The sequence below is a fragment of the Schistocerca serialis genome, chromosome 9, assembly GCF_023864345.2.
Source record: "Schistocerca serialis cubense isolate TAMUIC-IGC-003099 chromosome 9, iqSchSeri2.2, whole genome shotgun sequence".
Taxonomy (NCBI): Eukaryota; Metazoa; Arthropoda; class Insecta; order Orthoptera; family Acrididae; genus Schistocerca; species Schistocerca serialis.
The window spans coordinates 139,468,041-139,482,970 of record NC_064646.1 but is presented as its reverse complement, the minus strand read 5'-3'; the positions used below and the strand labels follow the sequence as shown (position 1 = coordinate 139,482,970).

At 42.6% G+C, this 14,930-nt stretch overlaps 1 protein-coding gene across 1 annotated transcript in view; it reads right to left on the bottom strand.

Moving 5' to 3' along the window:
* LOC126419226 (uncharacterized) overlaps window positions 1-14,930 on the bottom strand; it is a 117,458-nt gene that overhangs the window by 39,941 nt on the left and 62,587 nt on the right. Inside the window, exon 3 of the mRNA XM_050086362.1 lies at window positions 3,573-3,733. Within this exon, the coding sequence (XP_049942319.1) occupies window positions 3,573-3,733 (161 nt within the window). The remainder of the gene's footprint in view (window positions 1-3,572; window positions 3,734-14,930) is intronic.

Below are 14,930 nucleotides of genomic sequence, written 5' to 3'. Positions count from 1 at the left end.
GGTGGATGGAGTGTGGATGAGAAAGTTTTTCAGATATGCTTAGCAAGATCTGTGACAGTGTAATTATGTGATTCCTTTCTCTATTAGAATAAAAAACGGTACTACAATTGTTTTACATTGCCCAATTGTTTAAACAGTATTCTGCAATGTAAATGAACAATAACAATATTCCTATACTAGTGTTAATTTCGAGGTATATTGTGATTTTAGACATATATAAACAATATTCCCCACATCATCTAAATTGTTTAAACGCCAGCATCAATTTCGAGGGGTATTGTGATTTCAGAAATAAATGAACAATATTCTTAAACAAACTATTTAAATTATGCCTTATACACACTATATTAGCCTACCATTGTATGTTCTTCCCAGTCCGATATCCCAACACAGGCTGAGCGAGTATTCCTGCCACTTCCAAGGGCGGGGGGAGGGGCGTGAGGAGTAAGTGACATCACAGGAGTGAGGGGGATTTCTCAGAGGAGTGGTGGGCAAATGGACACGTGCTGGCCGGGGAAAACGCATCATGTCATCAGGGGTTAAGGGGCAATTATTTGATCAATTTAAACAATTTGCATAATTAATTTGACAAAACTCTACCATCTGGTGAGCAAGATGTATGAGACAGGCGAAATTCCTTCAGACTTCAAGAAGAATATAATAATTCCAATCCCAAAGAAAGCATGTGTTGACAGATGTGAAAATTACCGAACTATCAGTTTAATAAGTCACAGCTGCAAAATACTAAAGCGAATTCTTTACAGACGAATTGAAAAACTGGTAGAAGACGACCTCAGGGAAGATCAGTTTGGATTCTGTAGAAATGTTGGAACACGTGAGGCAATACTGACCTTACGACTTATCTTAGAAGAAAGATTAAGGAAAGGCAAACCTACGTTTCTAGTATTTGTAGACTTATATAAAGCTTTTGACAATGTTGACTGGAATACACTATTTCAAATTCAAAAGGTGACAGGGGTAAAATACAGGGAGCGAAATGCTATTTACAATTTGTACAGAAACCAGATGGCAGTTAGAAGAGTCGAGGGGCATGAAAGGGAAGCAGTGGTTGGGAAGGGAGTGAGACAGGGTTGTAGCCTCTTCCCGATGCTATTCAATCTGTATATTGAGCAAGTAGTAAAGGAAACAAAAGAAAAATTTGGAGTAGGTATTAAAATCCATGTAGAAGAGGATAATGGAATGTAGTCGAATTAAGTCAGGTGATGCTGAGGGTATTAGATTAGGAAATGAGACACTTAAAGTAGTAAAGGAGTTTTGTTATTTGGGGAGCAAAATAACTGATGACAGTCGAAGTAAAGAGGATATAAAATGTAGACTGGCAATGGCAAGGAAAGCGTTGTGAAGAAGAGAAATTTGTTAACATCGAGTATAGATTTAAGTGTCCGGAAGTCATTTCTGGAAGTATTTGTATGGAGTGTAGCCATGTATGGAAGTGAAACATGGACGATAAATAGTTTAGTCAAGAAGAGAATAGAAGCTTTCGAAATGTGGTGCTACAGAAGAATGCTGAAGATTAGATGGGTAGGTCACATAACTAATGAGGAGGTATTGAATAGAACTGGGGAGAAGAGGAGTTTGTGGCACAACTTGACAAGAAGAAGGGACCGGTTGGTAGGACATGTTCTGAGGCATCAAGGGATCACAAATTTAGCATTGGACGGCAGCATGGAGGGTAATAACTCTAGAGGGAGACCAAGACATGAATACACTAAGCAGATTCAGAAGGATGTAGGTTGCAGTAGGTACTGGGAGATGAAGAAGCTTGCACAGGATAGAGTAGCATGGAGAGCTGCATCAAACCAGTCTCAGGACTGAAGACCACAACAACAACAACAACAAACAATTAATTTGATATCAGAACTGCGCCAGAACCGACTTTGTCCCACTGCTTCTACTGATCCAGTCGTACATAATGTTTATGGTCCAGAATGTGAGTGCTAACGGGTAGCAGAGCTTCTGACGTATCGCCTGGCCACCACAGTCACCATATCTCAATATTATTGAGCCTCTGTGGTATGCTTTGGAGAAAGGGTGCGTGACAGCTATCCCCCTCCCTTGTCGTTTCCTGAACGTGTCACTATTTTGCAGGAGGCATGCTGTAAGATTGGCTTGAAATCCATACAGGACCTGCATTTATACTTTTGGAGACGACTGGGAAACGTGTTAAGTGGAGACACTGATAAAGCTGACCAAAAATGTCAATTTTCGATTTATTTTTTGTTAGTACAACTCATGGACAATAAGTTCCCAAAGTTTCAATTTTAAAATCGCATCGGAAGTGCCTGAAAATTAATTAAAAGTGTGACGCGGCCTCCGTGCCATGCCCACGTTTTGAAACAGCACTTCAATACCAGCTCAGTGAACAACGATTCTGTGTATTACTTTCAACCAAACATGTGCAGGATACATCTAGAAGGCCGTGATACATACTCTTTGGTTTTATAGATCATCTTTGGCCGATCCTGCACTTCTCAAAAAGTGTGTTCTTAGCGAAACCCAGTATCCAAATGAGTCTCTAAATTCACTCATATGGAAACGATGCCCTAAAAACACATTTGCATCTGCTACAGTTGTCAGGATCGGAACTTATGATGAAGTTATTGTATTTAATAATGAGAACATCGGGACGATGAAGGTACTAGAAAGACTGGGCTTAAAGATAGGAATTTTCCTCAAGACATTCTGAGAAAAATAGATTTACAGCGCGTCTCTGCAGCTGAAAAGTCAGTTGTAAACCTGGTAAAGGAAAGAAGACAGACAACAAGAAACCAGAAGAGACGCCTTGAAGGGAAAGACGACCCAGAGTACAAATGTGGTGCATTCTGAAAAAGTGACATAAGGGAAAAAGTTAGGTTGAACTTTAAATTGCATTTCCTGAAAAGTTTCTTTTTTAATGTTTATGTAACTTTTTCTCAGATTCTATAAATGTTAGAATTACGAAATTTTGTACACATATTTCTGTAAACCTAATAAACGTTGTCTCAAGAGCAAATTTTCAAATTCTGATTGCAAGCTGAGATATGGGGCAAAGTACTTGGAATTTTGCATGAAGTTAAACGTGTACTTGTGGAATTATAAATAAAAAATTATGAAAATTCCAAAAACCTCATAAGAGGAGCTTACAACATATAAAGAGATGAAACAGAGAAAGTATTGTAGAAATCTTTGGAATACTTCCTGAGAAAAAGGAACATACACTATTTTTTGAAAATAAAACTTCAAATTTCATTTAAAAAAGTTGAACATGTATAATCAAAGGATTTTATATGTAAATGTGTTACTTTCATGTAAAGCGTAGTACAAAATTTCATTGCCATTTCTCCAAAACTGTGGATGTGGTGCATTTTTAAAATAGTGTGTGTTTTTCATCAACGTTCCCCCTTAAATGCCAACGACTTTCTTCCACTGTATTAGAATAGTAATATATTGTGTTTTTGGTGTTTCCATATTTTGTCCGAACCCTGTACTAGCTCTTCCACTTTTTTAAATTCCCTATATCGAACTCCGTCTGTATAATTGTATTTTAAAATCAGTCTGCTGCTGCCACTTACTTGTTGACGTCCAATGTGCAAGCGGAACTCGTCCATGTCTTCTCCCGGCAAGTTGACCAGCTCAAGGCGCGACTCTTGGCCACAGGGTGCCGTCGTGTTGTACACTGCTCTCAAGCTGGACAGTGCCTGCGTCACAGCTTCCGTATCAGTCGGCGAGTGGTCTGCAACAATGCACAGACATATTCGGAATGATACATTTCTTAATTGGACATAGTCCTTATCTAACACACTTGCATTGGATAAAAATTAGCTATCCCGAATATGTAGTACCACACTGCACCTTACATACACAGGCAAGACGACACTAGACTGCACATACAACTCCCTCAGGCATTCAGACCAGCAGGCAAACCAAGAGAGAACATTGAACAGTATTTCGAGAATTTTAGAAGAAGAACACACAAGAGCAAAGCCACATGGACCCGTACCCATACTAAACATAACCAACATGTTAAATGACAGTAGTCGTGATATAGAAAGTGAACATCATGTAGCATAAGATGAAGCAGAGGTAACACTAGGTAACACATAACACAAACGTAGCTACAAACCTATATAATTATGTAAGGAAATATTAGCGATAGAAATGCATACAAAAACTACTACATGCAAATTTACAAACAAAGAAAATATTGAACAAAAATGAATAACTCGATGACCCCATTCCGAGATCTGCCTTCATGATGAGCCCCTCAGAACTGACAGTAATAACTATTATAATAATTACTTATGAAATGTAGTTCATGATAGTCTATAAACAGTCACTGACTTTTGTTGCCTGGCACTTAAAACAATACAATGCCATAAATAAACACTGTTCAGTATACATAACAGTAAATAACTATCCTTAATATACAGTCAAATTACATACAAAACTTTTAATGGAAAATAAAAAGGCAAAGGCTCGATGAAATTCCGAGGCTTTCCCTACCGATCCTTAAGAACGGCGGGCAGCCATCTTATATATCCTTTCCTATCTTTCTTTTATCCTCTTCTAAATTAGTAACAATTTTACTTAACACACTCCATTTACTTTCACAAATCTGCACTTCATATTTTGCCTAATTTTCTTTGTACCTATTATTATTACTTTGATTTTCTTTGGTGTATATAATATTTGCTTGTAATATGAAACACTTATGTTATTATGTGATGAAAATGTAAAATGTGTGATCTGTTTGAAAATACTGGGTAACAAGTTCTTAAGTATGCAAGAAATGAAATGAAAAATTAAATGAAACACCTTCAGATCAACTTTTGCCCTCAGGTACTGCCAACCCCGAGATCTACGATATTGCGGGCAAAAACTTGATGGTGTCCCCCCCCCCCTTCGTGCGTTTGAGGTAGGATGTCAAAAATTTTAAAAAAACTTGATTTTTCAAAAATACTTTCATTTTGTAGTGCACATCTTTCTGAAGATTTTGATATGTAAAACATATATGTTCGAGGAATCTAAAACATCTCATTTGGTCATAAGTGTGCCAAAGAGCTGTGCCACACCTCTTCAGACAGCGTTCTTCTATCACGTGTCACTGTATTTCACTCTGTGTAATTCAAACGTGTATATTTCGTAATGGGAGCCATCAAATCTACATTCCAGGCAGCGGAAATTTAAATGTCTTGTGGTGCCTCTCCTGCTCCCAGTCGGCCCGATTGACGTCCTACCCCCCTTAGAAAAACTCACAATTAATACTGGGGGAGAGGGGGATTATCTGAAACCAGGAGAATAATAACTCTTCAGAAAATTTGCACTCTTTATTGCCTATTAGTTAATAACTTTATCTTTTGTGTAGCACAAAATTAAATATAGGTAACATAAAAAGACTCAATACAAGAGACAAGCGAGACAGCACACATTTCTTCAACCTTAGGTCCCAGCATTTTGTTCTCTCTAATCTTGCTGTAGCTTTACACGCCACGGGTGTTGGGACAACCTGTGTTCTGCCCCACTTTCCATTGTTCCCAGACGTATCAACGTTGGCGGTGACGACGTCATCCAATATGGCGGAGTGTAGACTTGGCAACAGTGCATGACGTCATCCAAGATGATGGCCATGATGTCATTCAAGATGGCTTTTGGTGGTAAGTTTGAATTTTGGTGGGAGAAAGGTCAGTTGGGCTACCTCCACTAACTTAATCCACTCTCCCAGAAAAAATGGGAGGAAGCTCAAATTCCAACAGGATAATGCATACACCACAGTTATCTCTACTAAGCTAAGAAAATTGCGGGAAGATAGGCCACTTGGACTACCCCTCCACTAACCTAAGTCACCCAACTGCCACTTCTTACTATGGATGGCGCCAAGTTTGAACTTATGCAGTAAAAAAAGGTCAATTCACGTCTCTCTACTAAGCTAAGAAAATTGTGGGAAAGAATCGACACTTGCACTAACCTCACTCTCCCACCAGCCACCTCCCCCAGAAAAATGGTGGGAAGTTCAAATTCCAACAGGATACTGCATCACACCATGGTTATCTCTACTAAGCTAAGAAAACTGCGGGAAGATAGGTCACATGGGCTACAACCAACAACCTAAGTCACCTGACCGCCACTTCTTCCTATGAACTGGCGCCATGTTTGAATTATGGCAGTCAACAAACGTCAATTCGCATATCTCTACTAAGCTAAGAACATGGTGCGAAAGAAAGGACACTTGTACTGACCTCAGTTACCCAACCGTCACCTCCTCCTAAGGATTCGTGGGAAAAGTAAGTTGGACATAAGTCTTTATTTAATCATGTTCATGCAGTACGGCCATCTAGGGTGTTCACAACAAGATCCGGACTCCAACTGACTTAGTACACATGGCCACCACCAGAGGGTGCTCTCATCTGTGACATTATCCAAGATGGCGGCAAAAAGTGTGTTCAACAAGAGCTCCAGACTCCAACTGGCTTAGTACACAGCGCTAACGCCAGAGGGTGCTACTGTGACCTCAGCTGATAATGCAAATACTGTAATCCAAGCTGGTGGCAAACAGTGTGTTCACCATGAGGTCTAGTACATATTGACAACATCATAGAGCGCTACCATGCAGGGGTCAGGAATTTTCTCTGCCTTGTGATGACTGGGTGTTGTGTGATGTCCTTAGGTTAGTTAGGTTTAAGTAGTTCTAAGTTCTAGGGGACTGATGCCCATAGATGTTAAGTCCCATAGTGCTCAGAGCCATTCGAACCATTTTTTAGCTACCATGCACTAGGAATGAATTTTTGCGACTGCCACACCCACCTGGCCTTGCAAGGAAATAGTTTAAGTCTTCACCACGATCCTCAACCGACCACCATGTCCCCTTACCAAACCATGTTGTCAGGCTAATGTACACTAATGTGCACTAACATGCACTAACGTGTAGTAACGTGTACTAAAGTGTACTAACGTGCACTAACATGGACTAACATGCATTAATGAGTACTAACATACACAGTGCATGATGTCATCCAAGATGGTGGAGGGAAATGGCGGGAAAATGACTCTGCCTATGATGGACACAAGTTTTTATTTTACAAGAAATGTCTCCACCACGAGATCTAGACTCCAACTGACCTAGTACATATTACTGCCACCGGAGGGTAGTGTCATCCTTCCTGTGATCTAATCCCAGTTTGTCGTCTGTAGGGGGCAAATGGTGCGAGAATGACTCAAGCTCTGCTGGGCTGCTGGGTAGAGTAAGGAAGTAGTGCCCTCTATTGGTTTGGAACATTTTATTTAAGGATGGAGTATATTTATCACACTGACACAAAACACTCGCCCTGATGTGCTTGGTGTCACAATACACAGTCTGTAGACACACAAACAACTCCTAATTTACAGGAATAATTTCAGTACAGATCTGCAAACTGCTCCTAAATAATGCAGCACAGTGATGTGCAGACACACTCAGTACTCGTAAACTGTCCAAACAACGCAAACACAGCAAACAGACCCATGCGCAAAATAGTGCAATCAACACCCACAAGCACCGTCCGCCACCCCCGGCCACTAAAGTGCACAGGAGGTTAGTGGCAACCCCCGCCAAGTGATGCAGCTGCCAGCTGTCAAACCACACACAGACGCCTGTTAATGTCCCGCACACATGAGGCAGTGGCGCCCCTTTTATACCTGAGACCAGAGAAATTCCTTTGCAAATGCGTTCACCTAGACACAGGTCCTGGCATGACTGGCCAGGGAAGCGCGTGCTGTCACTGTTGCGAGCCACCGCCAAATGCAGGTGAAAGATGCATCTTATTTTCAGGTATACAGCCACTGTTATACTGACATAGAACTCGAAGGCATGGCCCCCATTTGCGAGACACTTACAGGCATCATGTGTCTTTACCATTGATTTCAGAGGAATTACAAACCTTCGCAAACACATCTAACAATGTTCTCAAACTTATACTCATGTCATGTGACTATGTACAAAACAATAACTGAGTTGACCTCGCGAAAATTGTATAGTGTCCCAGAAATAGTTTTGCTCGCTTTCTTGATGTCTCAGCCTGTATGAACGAAAATTCCTGCCCTAACAGAACCTGTTTACGAAAACAACGCAGAATAACGTCGAATGCAGTCTTCCTCGTGGACCTAACGTACTACCCACACCATCACGTGTTACCCTCCCTGCTCTCAACATACGCAAATGTTCTCACTGCTATGTAGAGGCGCCTATATCGAGCATTATGATCGGCTCTTATCGAATATACCCCCTGAATTACTGTTGTCGTCAGTATCGAAGCACCATCCAACTTTTTTTCTGCAGATGAGACTTTCAGTGGTAAAATTATTTTGCACAGATCGCTAAGGTACATTGACAGTTAAACCCCTAAATTTGTCTGTAGATCGTCAAATACATTCGAGACTCAAAAGGATATTGGAAGCCAGGAACATATTTACTAGTGTAACTGCAGTTAATGTTACGATTGCTGCTACAGTCTGACACCGATCCATGTACAGGTAATGTCTCCTCTTGATGGCTGTGCTTCTGGAATCAATCTCAGTATCTATAGTGCACATAATTTTCCATGTAAAAAAAAATCTCTCACGGTTATCGATGTGCTGAATCTACACTCCTGCAAATGGAAAAAAGAACACATTGACACCGGTGTGTCAGACCCACCATACTTGCTCCGGACACTGCGAGAGGGCTGTACAAGCAATGATCACACGCACGGCACAGCGGACACACCAGGAACCGCGGTGTTGGCCGTCGAATGGCGCTAGCTGCGCAGCATTTGTGCACCGCCGCCGTCAGTGTCAGCCAGTTTGCCGTGGCATACGGTGCTCCATCGCAGTCTTTAACACTGGTAGCATGCTGCGACAGCGTGGACGTGAACCGTATGTGCAGTTGACGGACTTTGAGCGAGGGCGTATAGTGGGCATGCGGGAGGCCGGGTGGACGTACCGCCGAATTGCTCAACACGTGGGGCGTGAGGTCTCCACAGTACATCGATGTTGTCGCCAGTGGTCGGCGGAAGGTGCACGTGCCCATCGACCTGGGACCGGACCGCAGCAACGCACGGATGCACGCCAAGACCGTAGGATCCTACGCAGTGCCGTAGGGGACCGCACCGCCACTTCCCAGCAAATTAGGGACACTGTTGCTCCTGGGGTATCGGCGAGGACCATTCGCAACCGTCTCCATGAAGCTGGGCTACGGTCCCGCACATTGTTAGGCCGTCTTCCGCTCACGCCCCAACATCGTGCAGCCCGTCTCCAGTGGTGTCGCGACAGGCGTGAATGGAGGGACGAATGGAGACGTGTCGTCTTCAGCGATGAGAGTCGCTTCTGCCTTGGTGCCAATGATGGTCGTATGCGTGTTTGGCGCCGTGCAGGTGAGCGCCACAATCAGGACTGCATACGACCGAGGCACACAGGGCCAACACCCGGCATCATGGTGTGGAGAGCGATCTCCTACACTGGCCGTACACCACTGGTGATCGTCGAGGGGACACTGAATAGTGCACGGTACATCCAAACCGTCATCGAACCCATAGTTCTACCATTCCTAGACCGGCAAGGGAACTTGCTGTTCCAACAGGACAATGCACGTCCGCATGTATCCCGTGCCACCCAACGTGCTCTAGAAGGTGTAAGTCAACCACCCTGGCCAGCAAGATCTCCGGATCTGTCCCCCATTGAGCATGTTTGGGACTGGATGAAGCGTCGTCTCACGCGGTCTACACGTCCAGCACGAACGCTGGTCCAACTGAGGCGCCAGGTGGAAATGGCATGGCAAGCCGTTCCACAGGACTACATCCAGCATCTCTACGATCGTCTCCATGGGAGAATAGCAGCCTGCATTGCTGCGGAAGGTGGATATACACTGTACTAGTGCCGACATTGTGCATGCTCTGTTGCCTGTGTCTATGTGCCTGTGGTTCTGTCAGTGTGATCATGTGATGTATCTGACCCCAGGAATGTGTCAATAAAGTTTCCCCTTCCTGGGACAATGAATTCACGGTGTTCTTATTTCAATTTCCAGGAGTGTATATGTACATCACGATAGGACACAGAGTAATCTTCTTTAGTCATACCACAACATAAACCACAGTAACTTTACAATGCAATATATACACATTTTAAACAAATAAACCACAGTAACTTTACAATGCAATATATACACATTTTAAACAAATAAGCCACAGTAACTTTACAATGCAATATAGACACATTTTACACAACAGTGTAGTTATCTTTTATATCTGTACAGCACCCGAAAAAATTATGGTATACCTACGCTCACACCAGCACCAGCTATATGTCACGATGCGTCTCAGTCCTAGGGAAGCACCGTCTGAATTTTCTTTCTTTCTACAGATGAGACTATTTGACGCTGATCGCCATATTGCAGCGACAACTAAACCTCGCAAAGTGCCATACATATCGTCAAATACAGAAATACTCCTATTCAATTACACTGCTCTCCCATTGATGACAGGAGCTTGAATACAAGAACACAAGTATTCTCGCTTAGCTTACCATAATATTATATCATTTTCGCGGTACTTCTCGATATCAAGCACACAGCAGTAGCCTCCCGATCGCTCACGCAACATAATTCCGAAGATATAGACTGGAAATTGTTTCTGTACAAACTCGAAACTTTAGCAAGGAGGAGTGTGCTCTAGACCACTGAGTAACTAGAAACAAACAGATGAAAAATGATATTTCCACCCGCGAATACCGATCTCGCTGATGTAGCAGATTCCAAATCATCCATATAATTTACAAGGCAACTAAGGTGTTTCTCATGTCTAGAGAACAAGCATACATCTCTTTCACCTGCTAGATGCACACTCCACAATCGATCTTCTCTCAACTAAATAAAGGCGCGAAATGTGCAGAAGCAGTCAACCGAACAATTTACATGGGAGGGAATAACAATCCAACGCAAACGCACCTCCATATTCATTCTCAAATTTCCACTTGATCACGAAAGCTGTCCAACACATACTAAGTATTAATTCACTATTCAGTCGTCTAGAGGATGGTAAAGTTAACTCAGATATATTCCTAGACGTCAACAGGCCTTTGCATTCAGACGGATGCTGCCGTTAACGGGAAACGTGAATCATTCCCACCACAGACCATGCATAACAGAATCATTCTAGAAAACCAGTCACATATATTTTTTGCAATTATACTTACAATTAAATGTTATAATTGCGACCTTAATTGAACGGCATTCGACAATGAGCGAAGTATCGGAAATACACCCTGCTGAAGGCTATGGCTCTGGAAAGGGAAATATATGTACCTTCCTTACGACTGGACATAGTTATTTCCCTTACACAAACACATACTTTATATACCTGATGATCAAATGTGAATATATCACGCATCCCCTACTACTAAGTATAATACTTCGTCAATAGATGATTGCCTACGATACGAAATAATACTGACCAAAAATCAACGATGGGTGTGCATGTCTCTTAGATTTCTTCCTGTGAGTGCTACCATTGTGTCGTAGAAAGAGAGACGTAATCGGCCAGATGTTAAAAAATCCCGATCGCAACAACTACTGCATGTTACTGTCAAAGCGATCTTGGTTCTACAAGTGCACACAAGTATCCATGTTAAAAGCAATACCTGCTTTACGAATCGAGGTATGACATTACCTCTGAATGAGGTGGTATTTTCTCGACAAATACTGTGATGGTGCTCATAGCAATCTGTATTATCAGACCAACACATAGCCCACGATGCAACCTCTTGTTAAATTTACCACATTTTGAAAGTGATTTGGCGAAGGAACGTAGTATGTAAGTAGTATTTGCCACTCCCTCAGGCCGGCCGAAGTGGCCGTGCGGTTAAAGGCGCTGCAGTCTGGAACCGCAAGACCGCTACGGTCGCAGGTTCGAATCCTGCCTCGGGCATGGATGTTTGTGATGTCCTTAGGTTAGTTAGGTTTAACTAGTTCTAAGTTCTAGGGGACTAATGACCTCAGCAGTTGAGTCCCATAGTGCTCAGAGCCATTTGAACCATTTGAACCACTCCCTCAAACCAATAATTCTGTAGTATTTGTAGTGCATTCTGTCTCAAGACCCTATCAGAGGTTCCGTGATATATCCACTGAGTTATAAGCGATGACTGATTGAGAAGGAACACCAACAGTAGTAGTAGATGATGTGCCAATTGAGGTCATAAGAAAATGTACACTAGTTTCTCAGATCTCTAGTGTAACGCTATTTGCTAAAAATCATGTCCATGATTTGGGATGGGTCATTCCATTCAAGCACATACCTGTGTTGGATCCTACTGACAATTCCTTTAATGATTACAACCACTACTCAGTCTTATTTCTGGCACTCTCATATCTCGAAACAAGTCACCTTTCCCAAACCTAGTTGCTACAGTAAAATTCCAAAGTGGTTTTAGTCACCCCCAACGCATCTTGCAACCGCTCCCATTTCTACCACTTTCCGCATGTGATTATTCCAATTTAAGTTGGAACTGAGCATAAGTCATATAAAGACATATCCATCACCTCCTGCAAACCATGTAGAAACAGAACGACCTGAGTTACTGCAACAGGACCGTGTTTTGACCATTTGGTGGAAATGCGCGAAATGTGGTACGTCTCCAAACTAGATACAGTTGCTACACCCCAAAGCTGATCCGTGCCCCTTCAAATCAGTCAGCCCAACATGCTATCATCATTATACTCTACCCGCAAACAGAGAAAAATTACGAGCTACAAAAGCTCAAATAACTTCATCCAATACAGAAGTCACCTAGGCACCGATGCTGACGCAATGATGCAAAGCTGCAGTGGGGCCCTAGCACAGATAAAGAAATTTCGCAATACTCCCCATTATAGCGCAGCGTGCAGCCATCCAAGTATTCCTGATGGATTAGATGGGTTTGCGAAGGTTTTAGCTACTCTGTCATCAACCGTAAATACATGTGCTGCCCACACAGGTGTCCCGCATACGGTAGCTGTGCATTGGAGATCTGTAAGGTCAGTATAACAGTGGCTGCACACCTAAAAGTAGATGCAACTTTCACCTGCGTTCGGCGGCAACTCGCGACTGAGACAGTGCGCGCTTCCCTGGCCGGTCGTGCCAGCACCTCTGTATAGGTCAACACTTATGTGGATAGGAATTTCTTTGGTGTCAAGTATGAAATGGGTGCCACCACCTCATGTGTGCAGGACCTTAATGGGCGTCTGTGTGTGGTTTGACAGCTGATGGCCACGTCACTTGGCGGGAGTTGCCGCTAACCTCCTGTGCACTCTAATGGACAGGGGATGGCGGATGGTGTTTGTGGTGTTGATTGCATTATTTTGTACATGGGTCTGTAGGCTGCGCTTTGCATTATTTTGACAGTTTATGAGTACTGAGTGCGTCTACACATCACTGTGCTGCATTACTTAAGAGCAGTTTGCAAGTCTGGACTGAAATTATTTCTGTAAATTAGGAGTTGTTTGCATGTCTACAGACTGTGTATTGTGAACCCAAGCACATCAGGGCGAGTGTTTTGTGTCAGTGTGATAAATATATTCCATCCCTATATAAAATGTTCCAAAATAAATAGAGGGCACCCCTTCCTTACTCTTCCCAGCAGCCCAGCACAGCTTGAGTCATTCTCGCACCATTTGCCCCCTACAGACCACAAACTGGGATTAGATCACAGGAGGGATGACACTACCCTCCGGTGGCAGTAATGTGTACTAGGTTAGTTGGAGTCTAGATCTCATGGTGGAGACATTTCTTGCAAAATAAAAACTTATGTCCATCATAGGCAGAGTCGTTTTCCCACCATTCCCCCCCCCCCCCCCCCCACCATCTTGGATGATATCATGCACTGTGTATGTTAGTACACGTTCGTGCATGTTAGTCCATGTTAGTACACTTTACTACACGTTACTACACGTTAGTGTATGTTAGTGCACGTTAGTGTACATTAGCCTGACAACATGGGTTGGTAAGAGGGCGTGGTGGTCAGTTGAGGATCGTGGTGGAGACTTCAACTATTTCCTTCCAAGTCCAGGTGGGTGTGGCACTCGCATAAATTCATTCCAAGTTCGTGGTAGCGCTCTCTGGTGTTGTCAATATGTACTATGCCTCATGGTGAACACACTGTTTGCCTCCAAATTGGATTGCGGTACTTGCGTCATCAGCTGACGTCACAGTAGCGCCCTCTGGCGGTAGCGCTGTATACTAAGTCAGTTGGAGTATGGAGCTCTTGGTGAACACACTGTTTGCCGCCATCTTGGTTTACGTCACAGATGAGAGTGCCCTCTGGTGGTGGCCATGTGTACTAAGTCAGTTGGAGTCCAGATCTCGTGGTGAACACCCTAGATGGCCGTACTGCATGAACATGATTGAATAAAGACTTATGTCCAAGTCCTTTTTCCACAAATCCTTAGGAGGAGGTGACAGTTGGGTTACTGATTAGATTAGATTAGATTTACTTTCATTCCAATTGATCCGTAGTGAGGAGGTCCTCCAGGATGTGGAACATGTCAGAAAAACAACAATACATGACAAATATTTAAACTAAAACAAATAAGCTAATGTACCATTCCACAGGTCCCAAGTGGAATGATCGTCATTTTTTAATGAACACTAAGAGTCATTTTACAAATACTATTGCACTGAATTTAAAATAAAAAAGTTTTATATTTATTTATAAGGTAAGAAACATGTAATACAACTACTGTAATACTTATTTACAATGAACACATTACTGCACTGAAATGGTGCAGAAGTTAGATTATACTTACACACACACACACACACACACACACACAAATTTTCAGTGAACACATTACTGCACTGAAATTGTGCAGAAGTTATGTTGTACTTATATACAAATCAGTTGGTTTTCCTCAGAAATTCATCAATGGAGTAGAAGGAGTTGGCCACCAATAA